Source organism: Chaetodon trifascialis, chromosome 1 (assembly GCF_039877785.1).
Source record: "Chaetodon trifascialis isolate fChaTrf1 chromosome 1, fChaTrf1.hap1, whole genome shotgun sequence".
NCBI classification, from domain to species: domain Eukaryota; kingdom Metazoa; phylum Chordata; class Actinopteri; order Chaetodontiformes; family Chaetodontidae; genus Chaetodon; species Chaetodon trifascialis.
In genome coordinates this window covers 11,428,816-11,445,505 of record NC_092056.1, presented here as the reverse complement: position 1 = coordinate 11,445,505, position 16,690 = coordinate 11,428,816, and the positions used below count along the sequence as shown (strand labels likewise).

Sequence of the window (16,690 nt, the reverse complement as noted above, 5' to 3'; positions counted from 1 at the left end):
CCTCATGCAGCAGGTAGTGCGCGTGCCTCACAGCAAGAAGGTCGCCGGTTCGATTCCCGGGTCGGGTGGGGCCTTTCTGTGTGAAGTTTGCATGTTCTTCCCGTGCATGCGTGGGTTCTCTCCGGGCACTCTGGCTTCCTCCCACAGACCAAAAACATGCTCATTAGGTTAATTGGTGACTCTAAATTGTCCTTAGGTGTGAGTGTGAATGGTTGTTTGTCTCTATACTGTATGTTGCCCTGCAATCGACTGGCGACCGGTTCAGGGTGCACCCCGCCTCTTGCCCATTGACATAGGCTCCAGCCCCCCCGCAACCCCGAAAAGGGATAGGGTATAGACAATGGATGGATGGGTCTCTTGCAAAAAAACCTTTTCTGTTATCTCCTCTTTTCTGTTAGACTCCCCAAACTCTGAACTGCACAAACTGGTTGAAAAGTGTTTGTTTCAGCTTGACGAATGCCTCCTGTTAATGACTCATGTTCATGATTTGATCATTAGCGCACTGTTCTGCTCCATTTGTGGGCACATTTCATTGATAAAAATAACTTCAAATTCACTCAGATTAAAGCAGTATAAAACCTCAAATAAGTGTTTTTCCCTGTGTGGAGAAAAGCAGACTGTAGAAGTAGACAGTAGACCTGAACATGTGTGAAATTAAACAGAAATTGTTTCTTGCATTAGGTCTAATGAGATATCATTTTCCAAGGATGTGCCCTGCAGATGCATGTTTAATGCATATTTCAGTGTACATATATTTCAAGAATTCTATGAGTGTGTTTGGGGAAAATCTCGGTTATCCATTTCTACTGCTATTCATGTATTCTGGCCCTTTTCACTGTCCGTAGAATACTTCAGTCTACATTTTACCAATCCCTATTCTCATTTTCACCTGAAATACTTGTATTGCATATTGCATAGGTAAGCCCACATCACTGTTATCCAGATATCTGCCCCTACATTAAGTGTATGTTTCAGCCTTCTCAGATGCTGAGAATGGGCCACAGAGGCATAATACATAGTAATACAGAGGCAGGAAGACTTTAGTATGTGAATGAATCTTAACAATTACTGCTTTATCCCAAATTTCTTTTTGCCCCTGGCTCAGCTAAGTCTGAATAACAGTTTTCATACTGACTCATAAACTATTTTGATATAAAAATACAACATTTCTAAAGTAAAAGTTGAAAAGTATTAGCACAATTTAATCCTGAAATTACATTTTCAAAGGACAATGGACAATGCAAATTGTAGTGTTTCATTGCTACTTTTGCCCCAGACTGAGCCTTGAAAGTCTTGAATTGTTGGATTCTGAATGGGATAAATGCGGGGAAGCAAATATAAAGAAGTGCATACTGTGAAAGCAAGGGCAAAAATTGGCCTGAAAGAATGCATGATAGAAAAGAGGAAAATGGCTGTTTTTTTTCCACCAGAGACATCTTTGTGAACCCAAGGAGTGATTATGTGGCAGTAGAGGCAAAAGCCTTTTTAAAACTGTTCTTAGGCAGTTTCTGTAGCCAGAATAAATGTAGACTTTTCTGTCCTTTGTCATCAGCAGTAAATCAGTTAAATGTTGTGCTTGTTTCCTGCTGGTAATGTCAGCTAATTCACCGTGTCTTTGAGGACAAAACACTGAGAGAAGTAGAAAGGGAGGAGACAGACTGAGATGTACAGGGGACTTATATGTGGCGATGAAGGTGATTCTTACACTTTGGCAAACTGGTTCACTTCTGCAGATGTCAGGGGTACATTAAAGCCAGGATGAAGTCAGAGGAGAAGAGGAAGACTCGCTTCAACAGTGGGCACGGTACAGCATATGATGTTTTTTACTGTGTGTGAGTAAATGTGTGTGTGTTTTAAATTCGGTTTTTGCTTCAGGTTGCTCGCATGGCTTATCACACTGGCATTCTTCAACACACTCCAACTCCCAGAGCTTTATTTTTTGTAAGTTTCTGCATCCTGTTTAAGCCATTTTTAAGATCAAAGGATCCATTAGAACAGACCTTTCAACTCACTGTCTTGGTCACTGTCACCAACTTGGTTGATGGAGTTAACTGAAGGTTTGTGGCTTGCTATGGTTTAGTAGATGGGAGCGCTAGGCTAACATTAGTGTGTAGAGGGGGAGAAAAGCAAAGTTAATTCACCTCATAAAGTAAACACTGATCTAAGCTCGACATGTTTCAAAAGGTTTGTTCGTCATCCATTTAAAAAGCGTCCTCAGATTAGACCTAGACCGATACATTGGCCAGCCTGTTATGTTAGACTGTATTAGCTCGTTGCACATTGTGTTGGTGTATATGTATTAGTGTAAGTAGCAAGAGATGTGCAGCACAGAAAAGGTTGTCCATCAGAGGACACTGGCAAGTTGGTTTCTCAACTGTGTCACAGTCTTGGTTGCAATTGTTATAAAAGCACACCTAAAGGATCCATATCAAGAGTGATGTACATCTATATTTCTGCCAGTGTCTAATTATCTGATTTCTTTTAAACTTTCAAATATTGAACTGTAATCAGTGTTGAGAAATGCTTATTCTCCAAGTCCTTTCAGTACCTCTATGCAACATTTTCTATCTAATTTTTTTAACTGCACACTAGCAATCCTCCTCCTATTGATTGTGCATACAACACATTGGCCCTATTTCAGCTCTAAATCTTTCATTCTTGTCAGCCGTCCACCGCTCACACTATCTCATACACCCATTATTGGATTGTGACAAAGCTTGGGTAACCGCTGTTCCGTTTTAAGAATTACAGGATTGACCCAAGTGTGGTGCTACAATTACAGATAAAAACAGGATTATTGATTGCCCCACAGGGGAGACATATCATTGTTGGGAAACAAAATGGTGCCCTGTAATTTACTAAGACAGTGCAGAGAGAGCTCTTGCAGGATTCGATCTGAGGCCTGCAGAGGCACAAGTGTGGCTCCTGTGACAAATCTAAAGAACATCCATAAAGAACATGAAAGATTGTGAACAAAAATAATGGGGCTTGCTGAGATAGAGGTACCTCCACAAACAGTCACACACACATTGTGTCGGAGCAAAGAAATGGACACAAGGCCTGTGTGTGTGTGTCCATTTGTACTGTCTGTGTGTCTTCATGCTGTCTGCTGTGTCTTTTCCCCCAGTGTATAGAAAGTTCAGTCTCTTGCTGCAGAGTTATCTCGTCATACTTTTTGTTATTTTAATTTTGCATCATCAGAGTCTAGCTTTGCTGCTGCACAAGACAGAGAATGATAACAGTCTTGCCGAAACAAATGCGCATTTATGAGCCTTTTCTTCAAATATAAAAATTACTTGGATAGTCGTAATCCTGGCCCACAGCCTTTTCTTGTTTGTTCTATGGTGTCGTGCGCTGTGGAGGCATCACCCAGGCAGGGGATGCCAGCAGGCTCAACAAACTGGTAGAAAGAGGTTTGTTCTATTATAGAGCTGAGTTTAGACACCCTGGAGACAGAGTTAGAGTGTAGACTCCAAAACTGGAATCTATCTCAGACGAAGCCTTCAACCCTCCACAACATGAGCTGACACAGCTATAAAGTACATTTAGTCCCCAGCTCATCTGCTCGAGGTGTACCAGAGGCTGCTTCAAGTTATCATTTGTGCCAGTCATCATGCACAGTGCACACTGCAGCAACATCCCCAGCCTCAGCATGCGAGGAGGATGCTGAAGCTGGCTGCCTGCAGTGTCTTTCTACGCTGCTCAGGGGCATTTTCTGAGCTCTTTTTTCCCCTTTTCCTTGATGAAATAACAGAAAAATCTTACAGTATAATAGAAGCACATGCAACATTCATTATGGCCTCATACAGTCTCAACAAAAATTGAACATCACATGCTTTAATGTTCCAGAATGTACTGCAGGGCTGAAGTCCAAGGATAACATCTTCATGCAGGCAAAATATTCAAATGAAAGGTCTGCATTTTGAATAAATAAAGAGAATTACAACATTGCAAAAAGAGGCTAATTATTCAGGATGTAATACGTGTTGTAGGGTAAAATGTAAAAACCTTGTTGTCAACATAAATTAAAGCCCAGTTTAAGAAGAGTCTGTTCTGGTGAGGGAACTCGTGGTTCAAAACTTTCGAGTTTTAGGGCTAGAGACTTATAGCTCTGCGGTGCTTGATTGCGTCATGTTGCGCAGGTGTTATTATGTCCATCTTCTGAGTGTACAAAGCGGTGCACAAAAAATCTGATGTGCACTCATGTACGTGATGTGTGCATATTGCTTTTTGTACATCAGTACTAATATTTCCAGCTCTAAACTAGAATTCAGATCTAAATTGTCCCTTAACAGCTTGCAATGCATGGGGACCATGTTTCAAATTATTGCACTGAAGAAGAGCTAGCAGTGCCAGGAAGCATCTATCACTGCAGGTGTTCACCACCAGTGTGTTGGAGACATCCGTAAATGTCTGTGTCTATGTCTGTACCTGTATTTACCCTAATAATTTTATTTTGTCCTTAATATATTGCTGCAATGTGCTGTGCGCAGACTCCAAAATAATATGCAAAATATTGTAATGTTGAAAACTGTATGCTGTGTTTCTGCTCCTCCAGTCCCGTTCTCTGGGATAAAGACCTATGTGGATCCAGACACGTATGAAGACCCCACTCAGGCTGTGGAGGAATTCACCAAAGAGATAGACCCCTCATACATATGCATCGAAAGGGTGATTGGCGCAGGTAAAATGGATACACCCCTGTAGATGCTGCACATACATAAATGCAAGCAGGTATAAAATCATACTGTTTATGCGTTTTCTGTATTTATGGCAGGAACAGTACTTTTATGCAACAGGAGTGCATAAATTCTTAAAATACATGCCTGGTAGTAGGAGACGTTATTTAGTGTGTCTTAATGTGTTTTTTTTTTTTTTTCTAAATTCACATTTAGGTGTATTGTAAAAAATGTTCCGGTGGCAGTTGTCTAGCACCTGCGATAGAGAAATGATCACATTTTAAGCTGAGTAATATTTTCATTTTACAAGAAATGTTAAACCTCATAAAGTTTGAGTTTTGACATTTTATAGCCACACTTAGCAAGCTGATTTTAAAGTAATCTATTGTATTGTACCTTAGAGGGGAAAAGCCAGCACTGCCGACGATAAATAGTGATGTTCGATGGTTCATTAAATTGAGCAGATTGCGCTGTTTAGCCTGTGAGTAATTCTCAGGGTGTCTTTCATTTGCTTAGTTTCTTTAACACAGACTCCATCTGGTGGAGGGAGTGGGTACCTACAGATGTTTCAAATGGCAATGCCACTGCAGTACACTGTCACACTGTTGCCACTTTTTCTCTTTTGTTTTAACCTCGAAGTTTTAATCGATCTACCAACTGTCCAACTGTTTATGTTCACAATGTCTATTTCACCTGATTCATTTATTAGATGCAAACTCATGCATCTATATTTAACTGTAAATTGAACCTTGCCTGGAACAATCTTGTGATATATGGGAGAAAATATGCCCTTTTTTGTGTTGTGTTATTTTGACAGGTGAATTTGGAGAAGTCTGCAGCGGTCGGTTGCGTATACCTGGAAGGATGGACATTGCTGTGGCAATAAAGACACTTAAAGGTGGCTATGTGGACCAACAGAGACGAGACTTTTTGCGTGAAGCCTCAATCATGGGACAGTTTAACAACCCCAACATCATCAGGCTGGAGGGAGTGGTCACAAAGAGTAAGCTCCATATCTGTTCGTCACAGTCTCTTACTTTAGTGTCTTTTCTCTGTTCGTCATTCAAATCATATCTTTTAACTTTTCCTCAGGCAGACCAGTAATGATAGTGGTTGAGTACATGGAAAATGGAGCGCTTGATTCTTTCCTTCGGGTGAGAGGAATACACGCTCACATATGCACATCTGTTTCCTGAAGAAGTATCATGTTCCATGCGTCATTTTTCCTCTCTCTTCTTCACCACCACTCCAGACACGTGACGGTCAGTTCACTGTGCTGCAGCTGGTTGGCATGATGCGCGGCATCATCGTCGGCATGACCTACCTATCAGATATGGGTTACGTTCACAGAGACCTCGCCGCTCGCAACATCTTGGTGGATGAGAACTTGGTGTGTAAGGTTTCTGATTTCGGCATGTCCCGAATCCTTGACGATGACAGTGAAGCAGCCTACACTGCTACAGTGAGTGTGGATCTGACAGTTACTGCAGGATGTCACATTCTGACAGATGTCGCAGATAGAAATATTGAATATCTCTCTTTTTTGTGTCAGGGTGGAAAGATACCAATACGCTGGACAGCGCCAGAGGCAATTGCTTATGGGAAATTTTCCACAGCCAGTGATGTATGGAGCTACGGCATTGTCATGTGGGAGGTGATGTCATATGGTGAGAGGCCCTACTGGGAGATGTCCAATCAAGATGTAAGCTGCTGATCACATTAAAACTCCATTACCACTAAAGCATGATCAACACAAAAAAAGATTTGTCGTGTGTATTTAACTTACTGTTGTTCATCTCAGGTCATTTTATCGATTGAAGAAGGCTACCGTCTACCAGCGCCCATGGGCTGCCCCGTGACACTGCACCAGTTGATGTTGCACTGCTGGCAGAAGGAGGCCAGCCAGCGTCCACGCTTCAACAATGTGCTCTCTTTCCTGGACAAACTCATCATCAATCCCAGTAGTCTGCTCCCCCTGGTGAATGATGAGCAGAGGTAAAGTGTGTGAATCAGTGTGAATGGACCATGCTGGAGGTTTTGCTTGTTTTAGTCCATGAACTACAGGCATGCATAAACTTCACAATACTATCTAAAGCATGCTATACTGACTTATTGCAGCCATTGCTTTCAGTTTCAGTAGGGCATGATAATCATATTGCGCAGACGAAGCATTTTTAGATGCACACAGTGAATAACTATTTATCTTAATTTCTATCAATCATCACTGCATGTTAACACTTTCAGCTCCTCAATAGCATTGCATATATATATATATATATATATATATATATATATATATAGGTGTGTGTGTGTGTGTGTGTGTGTGTGTGTGTGTGTGTGTGTGTGTGTGTGTGTGTGTGTGTGTGACATGTTCAAAAAGATTTGTATTGCATTAAATAGAGTTTTTCAATAGCACGCAGGACAGCAACAAGGTTGAGATGTTAAAGCCACCCTGCTTTTCCATGATTTTCATACCAGATCTCATACAGTCAACTGAAACCATTATTCTAATATTATTAATACGACTATAAAAGAATATTTACTACCTCATTCAACAGTATGCTAACCCTTGTTGTTGTCTTCCCTAACTTTCTGTTTGTCATCTCAGTTTCCCTGACTCCCCAGAGGACATGCCAGACTACCCTCTTTTCATCTCTATCGGCGACTGGCTCGACTCCATCAAGATGAGCCAGTATAAAAACAACTTTCTTGCAGCGGGATACACAACACTGGATTCCATTTCAACCATGAGTATAGAGTGAGTGAAGCCAAATTACACAGAGTGCAGCTATAGTATCTGAAAGCACACTAAAAGGACAGAGAGTAGCATCAAAGCAGCAGAAATATGGTGAAATTGTAATAAAATCGATTCCTCTATTAAGCTTTATTAAGAAAATATCTGTACAGTTACAGTATTTTTGCATTATGTAACCCTCTTTTTTTTTTTTTAAATCTGATCATGCTTTAACAATATCTATGTGTCCTGGCTTAATCAGTGTACCCTGGTATACCTTTTCTAGACAATCAGAAATCAACAATATTACTTTATTCTTTAGTTTTACTGTATTTTGTCCTGCTACACTAAATATGGTTATCGCTCATATTCTAAGTTACCTCAGTTATTCCAGTATGATTCTTGCAGGTTAAGGAGACATGAACAACTTCATTGCACGTTTGTCATGATGGCTGTCTTCTCCCCTCCAGCGACATCAGGCGCATCGGGATCTGCTTGATCGGTCACCAGAGGAGAATCATAAGCAGCATACAGTCTCTTCGCCTGCAGCTTCACCACATCCAACAGAGTGGCTTTCAAGTGTGAGACCATTGCACAAAGACAGACTGTGTGCACACACAGAGCTGGAAACAATCCAGAGTTCCTCGGCATCGTCATTCAACTAATTGCACAAACACCAGACTGTTAGGTGTAGCAGGTACCACACGCTGCTCATGTGAGAGCGACCCGCTGCTAGGCCACATGTGGGTCTAGCTAATGCACACTCATCATCTTATGGATCATTATCAATACAGCCTCCACAACAACCAACCTCTGTCAGCGTTGGCCAAATGCGGTCTCTTTGTGATCTCAGCAAATACAAGCATTCACTTGAATTTAGGACTCCTTTTCTCTAGTGTCTATTCAAGTGTTCACCGATACCTCTTCTCTTTCCAAGTGACAATCCAATGGTTTCTATTGACTTTGAATGGTCTCAAGTCTTGATACCTCATGGCCGGAGAAGATGTGGATAGGATGTAAGGTATGGTAATGCGTGGTACAGTATGTGATTTTAACAACAACCTTTCCAGCTGGTTAATGTAATAATTCACCAGGAATAAAGATTGACAGAATGGTAAATACAATCATGTTTTTTGAACTGAAGACCGCTGAATGTCAAAAGATTTTATAGAAACATACGTTCTATCCTCATGATAATGCAGTATGTCTTGTACAAAAAGTCTTGTGAAAGTCGTATGTTTTATTCGTTATGTTTGTTCCTTAATAAACAACCCTATTTTAATACTTCGTTTTCACTCAGACTTTAACCACCAGAGGCCCGAGTATGTATCTCTCTTCAAAAACAGGCTGTTCATCAGCATTGCTCATGCACATTAACACACACAGAGGTATCCATGGATGTGCACTCTCTCAAACACACGCGTGCACGATAATAGCATCCTCCACTCAAGAGACAGACACGTTTTCTGGACATGAAGAATTGTCAGGTGAGTTTGTCAAACGGCTGTTTGTGGAAGTTTATAGATGAAAGGCAAACAGCCTTAAGACATGTGTCCCTCCACCTATTGACAAAAGTTTACTTGAATTGCCTAATTAACAAGTGACAAGGACAAAACAAAAACTGAAAAAAATAAAAACACAGAAAATAAATAAATAAATAAAAAGGTGAATAAATAACAGTAGGGTGTAGTCACAATCGGGTAAAGCAGCACTTTTTTTCACTTTTTTGTCGATCAGTTAAGTCTCGTTTTGTTTGGTTTTGTGTTGTCATTTCTTATACTCCCTCGATTCGCTTGATCCTCCTCTTTTGGAAGGCGTATGTTGCCACCATGCAGTTATGCATCTGATCAATGTAACAGTGCACTGATCAGGATTCTTAAATGGCTGTTTCTGACACTGCCGTATCGTTGTATGTGCCATATGAATTGTAATCATTTAGAGTTTCTAAAACATTAGAATCCACCTGCTCTCATAACACAACAGCATCAGAGAAGAGGTGGCCTAGTTTGGCCGGAAGGTGGCAGCCTTGAGTCAGCACACTGGTCTCCCAGCAACACAGTGTAAATAGCTCGGTGCTTTTTCTGGTGGCTACAGAGCATGAGAGTAGAAGAGAAATGAATGAAACATTGGTTTGATCCTGCTCATTTACTTAGCTAGCTTAAGGGAGCGTTAAAGACATCCTGTGAGCAAGATCCCAAGGTTAAATTACAGGTAAAATCCAGCTCTTTAAAACAGTGTTAAAGGATAATAGAAGATATCGTCACCAGCTAGCGTTTTAGCTTTAACGTTAAGCTAGCTAAGTTACGCTTCAGACATGTTAACTTAATATTATCTCATATTTGTGGCTGTCTTGTAAAGCTGGTAATACAAAGTGTCGCAGAGCAGTTGTCTGACGTTACATACTACCTGTGTAAACTCAGCAAGCTAAGGAAATTAGTGGCTAAACGTTAGCTAAGCATAGCTAGCAACATTGACAACAAGAGATTAAATAGCTGTTAGCGAATGTTAAATACGTTGGAACCTGGTAAGAGCCCACTAAGTATGTTAGCTTAAGCTACTGTGAGCGAATAAAAGTCGTCGAGGTAATGCCAACGTTATTCGTTGCAATGAGCCGTGTCTCTGTTAGCTAATAATAACGAACATCTTCTCTTAACGCGAACATTAAACTGCTTTAAATGCCATGTTAGGACAGAATGCATGTTAATTAGCTAACTAGTTAGCTGAATGCGGAATTGTGGAGTTAAACGTTACGCGATGAGACGGGAGATTTGTCCCCCAACCAAAACAGAAGTCCATTCACTTAACGTCAACTAAAGCTTTATTTTCAGGGGTAAATGTGATATTTTGTTGAAGTAGCTGCTTGTGCATATTAACATCTTTTACCCACAGCAACATCAGTGTAAAAGTGCAGTGCTATGCCTACCTGATATCTGCTTCAGTGGAGGTGCTGATGTAAACCTCCAGAACAGCTGATGCAGCTGTGATTTTCTACCTGTTACAGTATTTATGACCTTTTCTTGTGGGTCAGACAGCCAATGGGGCTGTTTGACAAGTTGGCAGGATGGCTGGGGCTGAAGAAGGAGGTGAACGTGCTCTGTCTTGGTCTGGACAACAGTGGAAAAACAACCATCATCAACCACCTCAAGCCCACCAATGTAAGTCTACCCAGTGCTTTCTAAGGGGATGTAGCATTACAGTGAAAAATGTTATTCACTCAGACAGATGCACATGGGGTTTCATCTATCCTGCTTTTCCATGTTCCATATTTCTGCCTTTGTTTTCCTATAATCATCTGTATGTTGTTCTTATAATTACCTACAGATCACTTGTGCATGGTTAGCTAGCACAATTATGGTTGGCTTGCAAAGAATTTAAGACATGTTGTGAATTTTGCTCCATATTTAGGGTTTTATTTACAGTGTACTGAATTTGTCTTTCAGGCTCAGGCACAAGACATTGTCCCAACCATTGGCTTCAGCATAGAGAAGTTCAAGACATCCAGGTAGAGGTTCATCATAAAACACGTTGGACATTTAGAATAAAATGTGTCATTGTCCTATAGTTGCATATTTCTTCTCAAGTAAATTTCTATAATTTTAAAGCAAACCTGCTTTGTTTTTTCAACCCTGTACAATTGGAATGAGCTCACAAATGTTTTCTGTCTTCTCGTCTTGTAGTCTTTCATTCACAGTGTTTGACATGTCGGGTCAAGGCAGATACAGAAACCTTTGGGAACATTACTACAAGTGAGTGTGCCAGCTCTCCAAAAAACACCCCAAATGTTTGCTGTTTATGTTCATGTTGATGGTTCTGTTCACTTTGTATTTCTCAGGGAAGGCCAGGCTATCATATTTGTCATCGATAGCGCAGACAAACTGAGGATGGTAGTAGCCAAAGAAGAATTGGACACATTACTAAACCACCCGGGTAGGTTTGCATACATTTACTGTAATTCTTGACCTAGGGTTTGTGTCTCCTGCTTGCACTATATTCAGTCTAAACTGAGCACTATAGAAAGATGAGTGCTAACCATTTTTGAAAAATGAGCACACATTTTGTTTTGCCAGTAGCATGTTTTCAAAAGTTGTCTTGGTTTGACATTAGCAGTGTGTAACACTGACCTTCCAACATCGTGCCCATCACTCTCACTGCAGATATTAAACACAGGAGGATCCCCATCCTGTTCTTTGCTAACAAGATGGATGTCAGAGATGCCCTGTCTTCAGTCAAGGTCTCACAGCTGCTGTGTTTGGAGAACATCAAAGACAAACCCTGGCACATCTGGTATGAACATACATGCACACTTACGCACTTACCTTGCATGCAATGTATGCAAATGCCATTGAGAAAAACATTGAAATGTTGCTGTAGTAGTTAACCCACACCTCCACTCTAGGAGGCACCAGACAATACTGTAGCTGTTTAGCTGTTTAAAGAGAGGTGGTGACTGGCAATCCCAACCATGAGTTTACCTCACTACTTTAAAGGTCCAGTGTGCAGGATTTAGGGGGATGTATTGGCAGAAATGTGCTGTAATATTCAATTATGTTTTCATTATCATCTGAAAATAGGAATAGTTGTGTTTATGTTACCTTAAAATGAGCTCTTTATGTCTACTCCTGGGCAGCACGGTGGCGCAGCAGGTAGTGCGCATGCCTCACAGCAAGAAGGTTGCCGGTTTGATCCCCGGGCGGGGCCTTTCTGTGCAAAGCTTGCATGTTCTTGGGTTCGTGGGTTCTCCCTGGGTACTCCAGCCTCCTCCCACAGACCAAAAATATGCTCATTAGGTTAATTGGTGACTCTAAAATTGCCCCTAGGTGTGAGTGTGAGTGTGAGTGTGAGTGTGAATGGTTGTTTGTCTTGTGTGTTGCCCTGCGATCGACTGGCGACCGGTCCAGGGTGTACCCCACCTCTCGCCTGCTGACAGCTGGGATAGGCTCCAGCCCCCCCGCAACCCCGAAAGGGATAGTTGGTATAGAAAATGGATGGATGTTTAATCCTACACACTGATCCTTTAAACGCAGGAACAAAATGAAGCGTCAGCAGTCGTGCACGCTGCCACCAAGAGTTCTGTGTACTCAGTCACTTTTGGTCACAATTTGTTTTTTAATATGATGTGTTGATACGTTTCAGTGCCACTGACGCTCTGAAGGGAGAAGGTTTACAGGAGGGGGTCGACTGGTTACAAGGTATGACGAGAGCTCATGTAAATGAGAGTGGAAGTGCACTTTGCTGAGCTCACTGTTTTCTTAGCACAGTACGCTCCCAGTGTTTTTTTTTTCCATATCAAAATGTATCATGTTTGTTTTATTGCATATCTGTGTGACTGGTAGATACACTGCACTTAACTTAGTATTAGCCTGCAAAGTGTGGCCTGTTCCACTACATCAACATCTTTTCTTCTTTTTGTTATGTTTAATGCCCGCGTTCAAATATTTCCATAGATCAAATTATGCAGTGAGTACTTGGTGTTTTGTAAATGTTGTGTTATTTATTGTGTTACTGTGTAGCTATAGGAGATCTTATTTAAAAAAAAAAACCTCCTCCAGTGCCTCATTTCTGTGTTTACTGTGTTATTGTGACTTTAGTCTTGAAGTAGTTGACTAACAGAGCAGTACGTCTAAAACTCCTGGAGCTCTTTCCATGTCCAAAACTTTCGGCTTCTTCATCTACAAACTTTAGCGTGGCTCTGAGAGGTTTAAAGGTTGCTGCTGTGGAAGACAGAGGTAGTAATAAGTTTGGATTCACAGCATTTACAATGGAGTCAAAACATCCATAGAAACTTCTCAGCATGATCCATTTCTCCACTGTTGAACACGCTCAGTGTGTCATATTGATTTACATTTTGCTGATGAAGTGCGTTCATCGTGTTTTTTCAGATCAAATCAAAACAATGAGAACGTGAGGGCATGAGGATGGACACGTGGGAAGGAGCAGCATCCGTGGCGGTCTTTTATCAAAGACAGGTTGACCCTGTGTTCCGAGGTACCATGGGATAGTAATGTTTTTAATGTGGCATTTAGATTGGTCTTGGATGCTTGTGGTTCACTTAAAAAATGAGTACATGATTAGATTCTCTGGCACCGCTAATGACAGTAAAAATGCATCCTCCAACAGTGCTGAGTCACTGAGACACATACAAATAAGCAACTTTTACACATTCCTTTTGGTGAACTCTTAATTTTCCATAAAAGCTTTATGAGTTTAAACTGATAAATACAACTGTCTAACTGGGCAGCTACATTTAAATGCATGGAAAATTCGATTTCCATTTCCATTATCCCTCCCATTTCTCAGTATCTTTGTGTGACGGCCTCACAGGGATGGTTGTCCTGGGATGTCTCGTAGAAATGGCATAATGTTGTGCGGTATGTTATTTTGTATGTTTTAGACCTTAAACTGTCACCTGTGTCTGACAAACGGTATGTGCCAGCTTCCCCAAAGAGACGACATGTTTTCCAGACACTGCGTTAAACCACTGATGTAAACGCAGTGTCTTTTCCCCTTTGTACACAATGTCTTCACTTCCACTGCACACTGACAGCAGGGGAGAAATGCTCTGATCTGCAGTTTTATGCGTCAGTCTCTGCAATCTGCAAGTAATTGGCTTATACATACAAAACAAACTGTAACAAAGGTCCTTCAGAAATTATGTCGGAAATATGCCAAATGCACCATTTTTTTTTATTTATATGGCTTTCAGGGCATCTATAGATGCATTATTCTTTGTGTTTGAAGCATCACAGCACTTCAGTTAACTGTCATTTACTTCCTGCAGAGGCAAAGTTTCTGCAATTTGTTTGACAAATACCAAACATTTTCATGTATTCCAGTGCGCACCGCCTTTCACAAACATATAGGTCCACCTCACTGTCACATTAAAACAACAGTTACTATATCCTAACTGCAGCTAAAAGTTCATGCAGCTCTGCTCATGTTTGATCAATGTTACTCTGTGTAGCTGTGAAAATATATTTTGCTTATTTAAGATTAAATGTTTTGCAGAATCTAGCAATTTGTTGTACACATTGTTGTTTGTGGCTACTTAGCTGTAACAAGTGAGAAAATTAATGTCATAAAGTGAATGTCAAGTTAATTAGCCTGCAAAGTTTGCTTAAAGATTCAAACTTTAAAAGCTATTTTTCAGCTGGTGTTTTTATCTTTGCCTTATTTCATTGCTCAAAGAAAAAAATGTAATCAAACAAAATGTTTCTGACAATTTCCTCGTGGTTCTTCAGTGATTCAAAGGCAGACAACTAAAAAAAAAGCATCTGCACAAAGTTTTTAATGCAGCCTTTGATCCTTTTCTCCAGCCTCGGACTGAAAGCTTGCATTAAAAACCACTTCTGTAGAGATCAGACCGTGTGGTGGCTTTTTCAGGTTTGTCAAGCTCCATCACCTCAACCAAGATTCAAGTGAGGGTCGATTCACTGTTTTTGAGTAGTTTGAAGGCAAACAGGAATAACTGACAAACATGTATAATAATATAGTTAAAATAATGGTGTTTTATTTTCTATACTCTGTAGAGTCTTGTTCATAAATGTCTCATCTGTAAACATTGTTTTTAGTTGTAATAATGTCACAGATAGCAGAAAATGCAAAAACGCCTTGTAACAGTCCAAAAATGAATCATTTCCCCTGAATAACATGTACTGTAGTGTGTGTACTAGACTGAGGGTATCAGGGCACAGCGTTTTATGTTGAGTGTCCTTACAGTCCTTTTCAGTTCCAGGACTGTACAATACAACAAATCTATGATGTTTGACTGCCATTCAGACAGCCATGCCTTGTTTTGACTGGGATTTGGTTCATGGCTTAAAATGTTAACTATACTTGGTCTAACCAGAATGTATGCGGTGGACTAGACAAAACAATTCCTCTTAGTTTTTGGTCAATTTATGGTTAATTCTGGACAAATTTACCAATTAGAGAAAAATTCACAGGTACATTTCATGTAGAGCTAATTTTTAAAAAGCCTTCAAATTATTAAGAACTTGATTATTTTAGCTGAAAATTGTGCTTTTGTTGCTATCGGGCGGTTTAAAATGTCTACATCCTGAAGGTTGTTTTTCAGTGTACTGTAATATGTTCATTACAAGGAGGCATTTCCAGTTGAAATTGGCCTGTTTGTTACTCTAAGCCTGCTTATATTTGTCTTTTTTATACTACCACTGGGGTACGCCCAAGTCCAAACTCTTCAAACCCTTCTCAGAGTGGCTTTAATGATGCCACATTATTTTTGTAATGAATTGTCCATTTCTAACTGTTACACATTTCAGAGTGGTGAATCACTCGGGGAAGTTTTAACTTTCATATCCTCCAATCATCTTCGTTCATATTTAAAAACAAGAGGGTCCCTGTGAGATCATATTTGATATCCCTCACACTTCCATTTCAAAACAAGGACCCTCTCAGCACAGGTTCACCTCAGCATCAGAGAAGTGTTCTGTATCGTCCAATGAGCTGTGTGTGTTTGGATTATTATGTCGTATGTGTTCCTTTTCAAAGAATAAATGCTGTGGAAAATGAATATTGTTGTTTCATGATTTGGGGAAAGGATGACCCTCTGGTAGCTTCATGTGTGTCTGATGCTATCTGTGGAAGTCTCTCTCTCTCTCTCTCTCTCTCTCTCTCTCTCTCTCTCTCTCTCTCTCTCTCTCTCTCTCTCTCTCTCTCTCTCTCGATCATTTGAGCGCTGCCAGCAGCAGCTGCTCATTAAACCTCATGTCCTTGGACCCTGAACACTTTCTTTGGTGAAACATAAACATTCATTTATACAAGCTAAGAGGGTTCATCTTACGATGCTATGCAGCAAACCAGTTGATTTTCGTAATGTTTTGTCTCTCCTGTGTATTTTGATATATTGATGTGTTTAAGGAATATGTATTCGCATCCTTGGGCCACAGACACGTAGTGGCTCAGCTTCAGAGACTGGCTTGAGAAGGTGTCATGGTCATGTGCCAGCCATCTGTCAAACATCCGGTTAGGAACCTTTCCAGCTGTCTTCCAGATGATTTTGCCATCATTATTACACAGTCAACCATGTACATCTAATTATTTAACTTCTTAAATTGTATTTATTTGTAATTTTATAATTGGTAAATGGATCAAGATTTAAATAGGAACTAGAAGGCGCCGCAAAAGAATATACAGTTAATTTAGATCAAGCGTTTTCTAGCAGTGTGGTTCGGCGCTTCAGCTGCAGCAGATAAACCTGACACCAAGTATGCGAGCCTCTGTCCATGGTGCTGAACCCGCCGTGCGCCAGAAGGGGGCG

General features: G+C 40.6%; 2 protein-coding genes across 5 annotated transcripts in view; both read left to right on the top strand.

Moving 5' to 3' along the window:
- The window catches only part of epha6 (eph receptor A6), a 53,617-nt gene extending 44,921 nt beyond the window's left edge, over positions 1-8,696 (top strand). Inside the window, exons 12-20 of one of the 2 annotated variants that reach the window (XM_070968797.1) lie at positions 1,734-1,804; positions 4,559-4,684; positions 5,497-5,682; positions 5,772-5,833; positions 5,932-6,141; positions 6,232-6,381; positions 6,481-6,674; positions 7,288-7,437; positions 7,884-8,696. In XM_070968797.1, coding sequence (XP_070824898.1) covers positions 1,734-1,804; positions 4,559-4,684; positions 5,497-5,682; positions 5,772-5,833; positions 5,932-6,141; positions 6,232-6,381; positions 6,481-6,674; positions 7,288-7,437; positions 7,884-7,998 — 1,264 coding nt within the window. In that variant the 3' untranslated portion in view covers positions 7,999-8,696. Of the gene's footprint in view, positions 1-1,733; positions 1,805-4,558; positions 4,685-5,496; positions 5,683-5,771; positions 5,834-5,931; positions 6,382-6,480; positions 6,675-7,287; positions 7,438-7,883 lie in introns of both variants that reach the window. The other variant, XM_070968788.1, reaches the window with a different exon arrangement.
- A 769-nt stretch (positions 8,697-9,465) lies between these two features.
- On the top strand, positions 9,466-15,943 carry arl6 (ARF like GTPase 6). Of its 3 annotated transcripts, none has more exons than XM_070968832.1 (9): positions 9,490-9,624; positions 10,442-10,568; positions 10,854-10,915; positions 11,091-11,159; positions 11,246-11,340; positions 11,568-11,697; positions 12,547-12,602; positions 12,858-12,870; positions 13,293-13,460. In XM_070968832.1, exons 2-9 carry the CDS (start codon positions 10,449-10,451, stop codon positions 13,324-13,326), a joined length of 579 nt encoding a protein of 192 aa, XP_070824933.1. In that variant the 5' UTR covers positions 9,490-9,624; positions 10,442-10,448; the 3' UTR covers positions 13,327-13,460. The 3 variants fall into 3 exon arrangements, with proteins under 3 accessions (XP_070824949.1, XP_070824933.1, XP_070824942.1); XM_070968841.1 differs by having other exon boundaries at positions 9,525-9,624; positions 10,446-10,568; XM_070968848.1 differs by lacking the exon at positions 12,858-12,870 and having other exon boundaries at positions 9,466-9,624; positions 13,293-15,943.
- The last annotated feature ends 747 nt before the right edge of the window (positions 15,944-16,690 follow it).

Bases quoted from the DNA above. Each gene is read 5' to 3' on its own strand.
- arl6 (XM_070968832.1), top strand. From the start codon at position 10,449: ATGGGGCTGTTTGACAAGTTGGCAGGATGGCTGGGGCTGAAGAAGGAG. The intron at 10,569-10,853 runs GTAAGTCTACCC...TTTGTCTTTCAG, and splicing joins ACCACCTCAAGCCCACCAAT to GCTCAGGCACAAGACATTGT. The intron at 11,698-12,546 runs GTATGAACATAC...GATACGTTTCAG, and splicing joins GACAAACCCTGGCACATCTG to TGCCACTGACGCTCTGAAGG.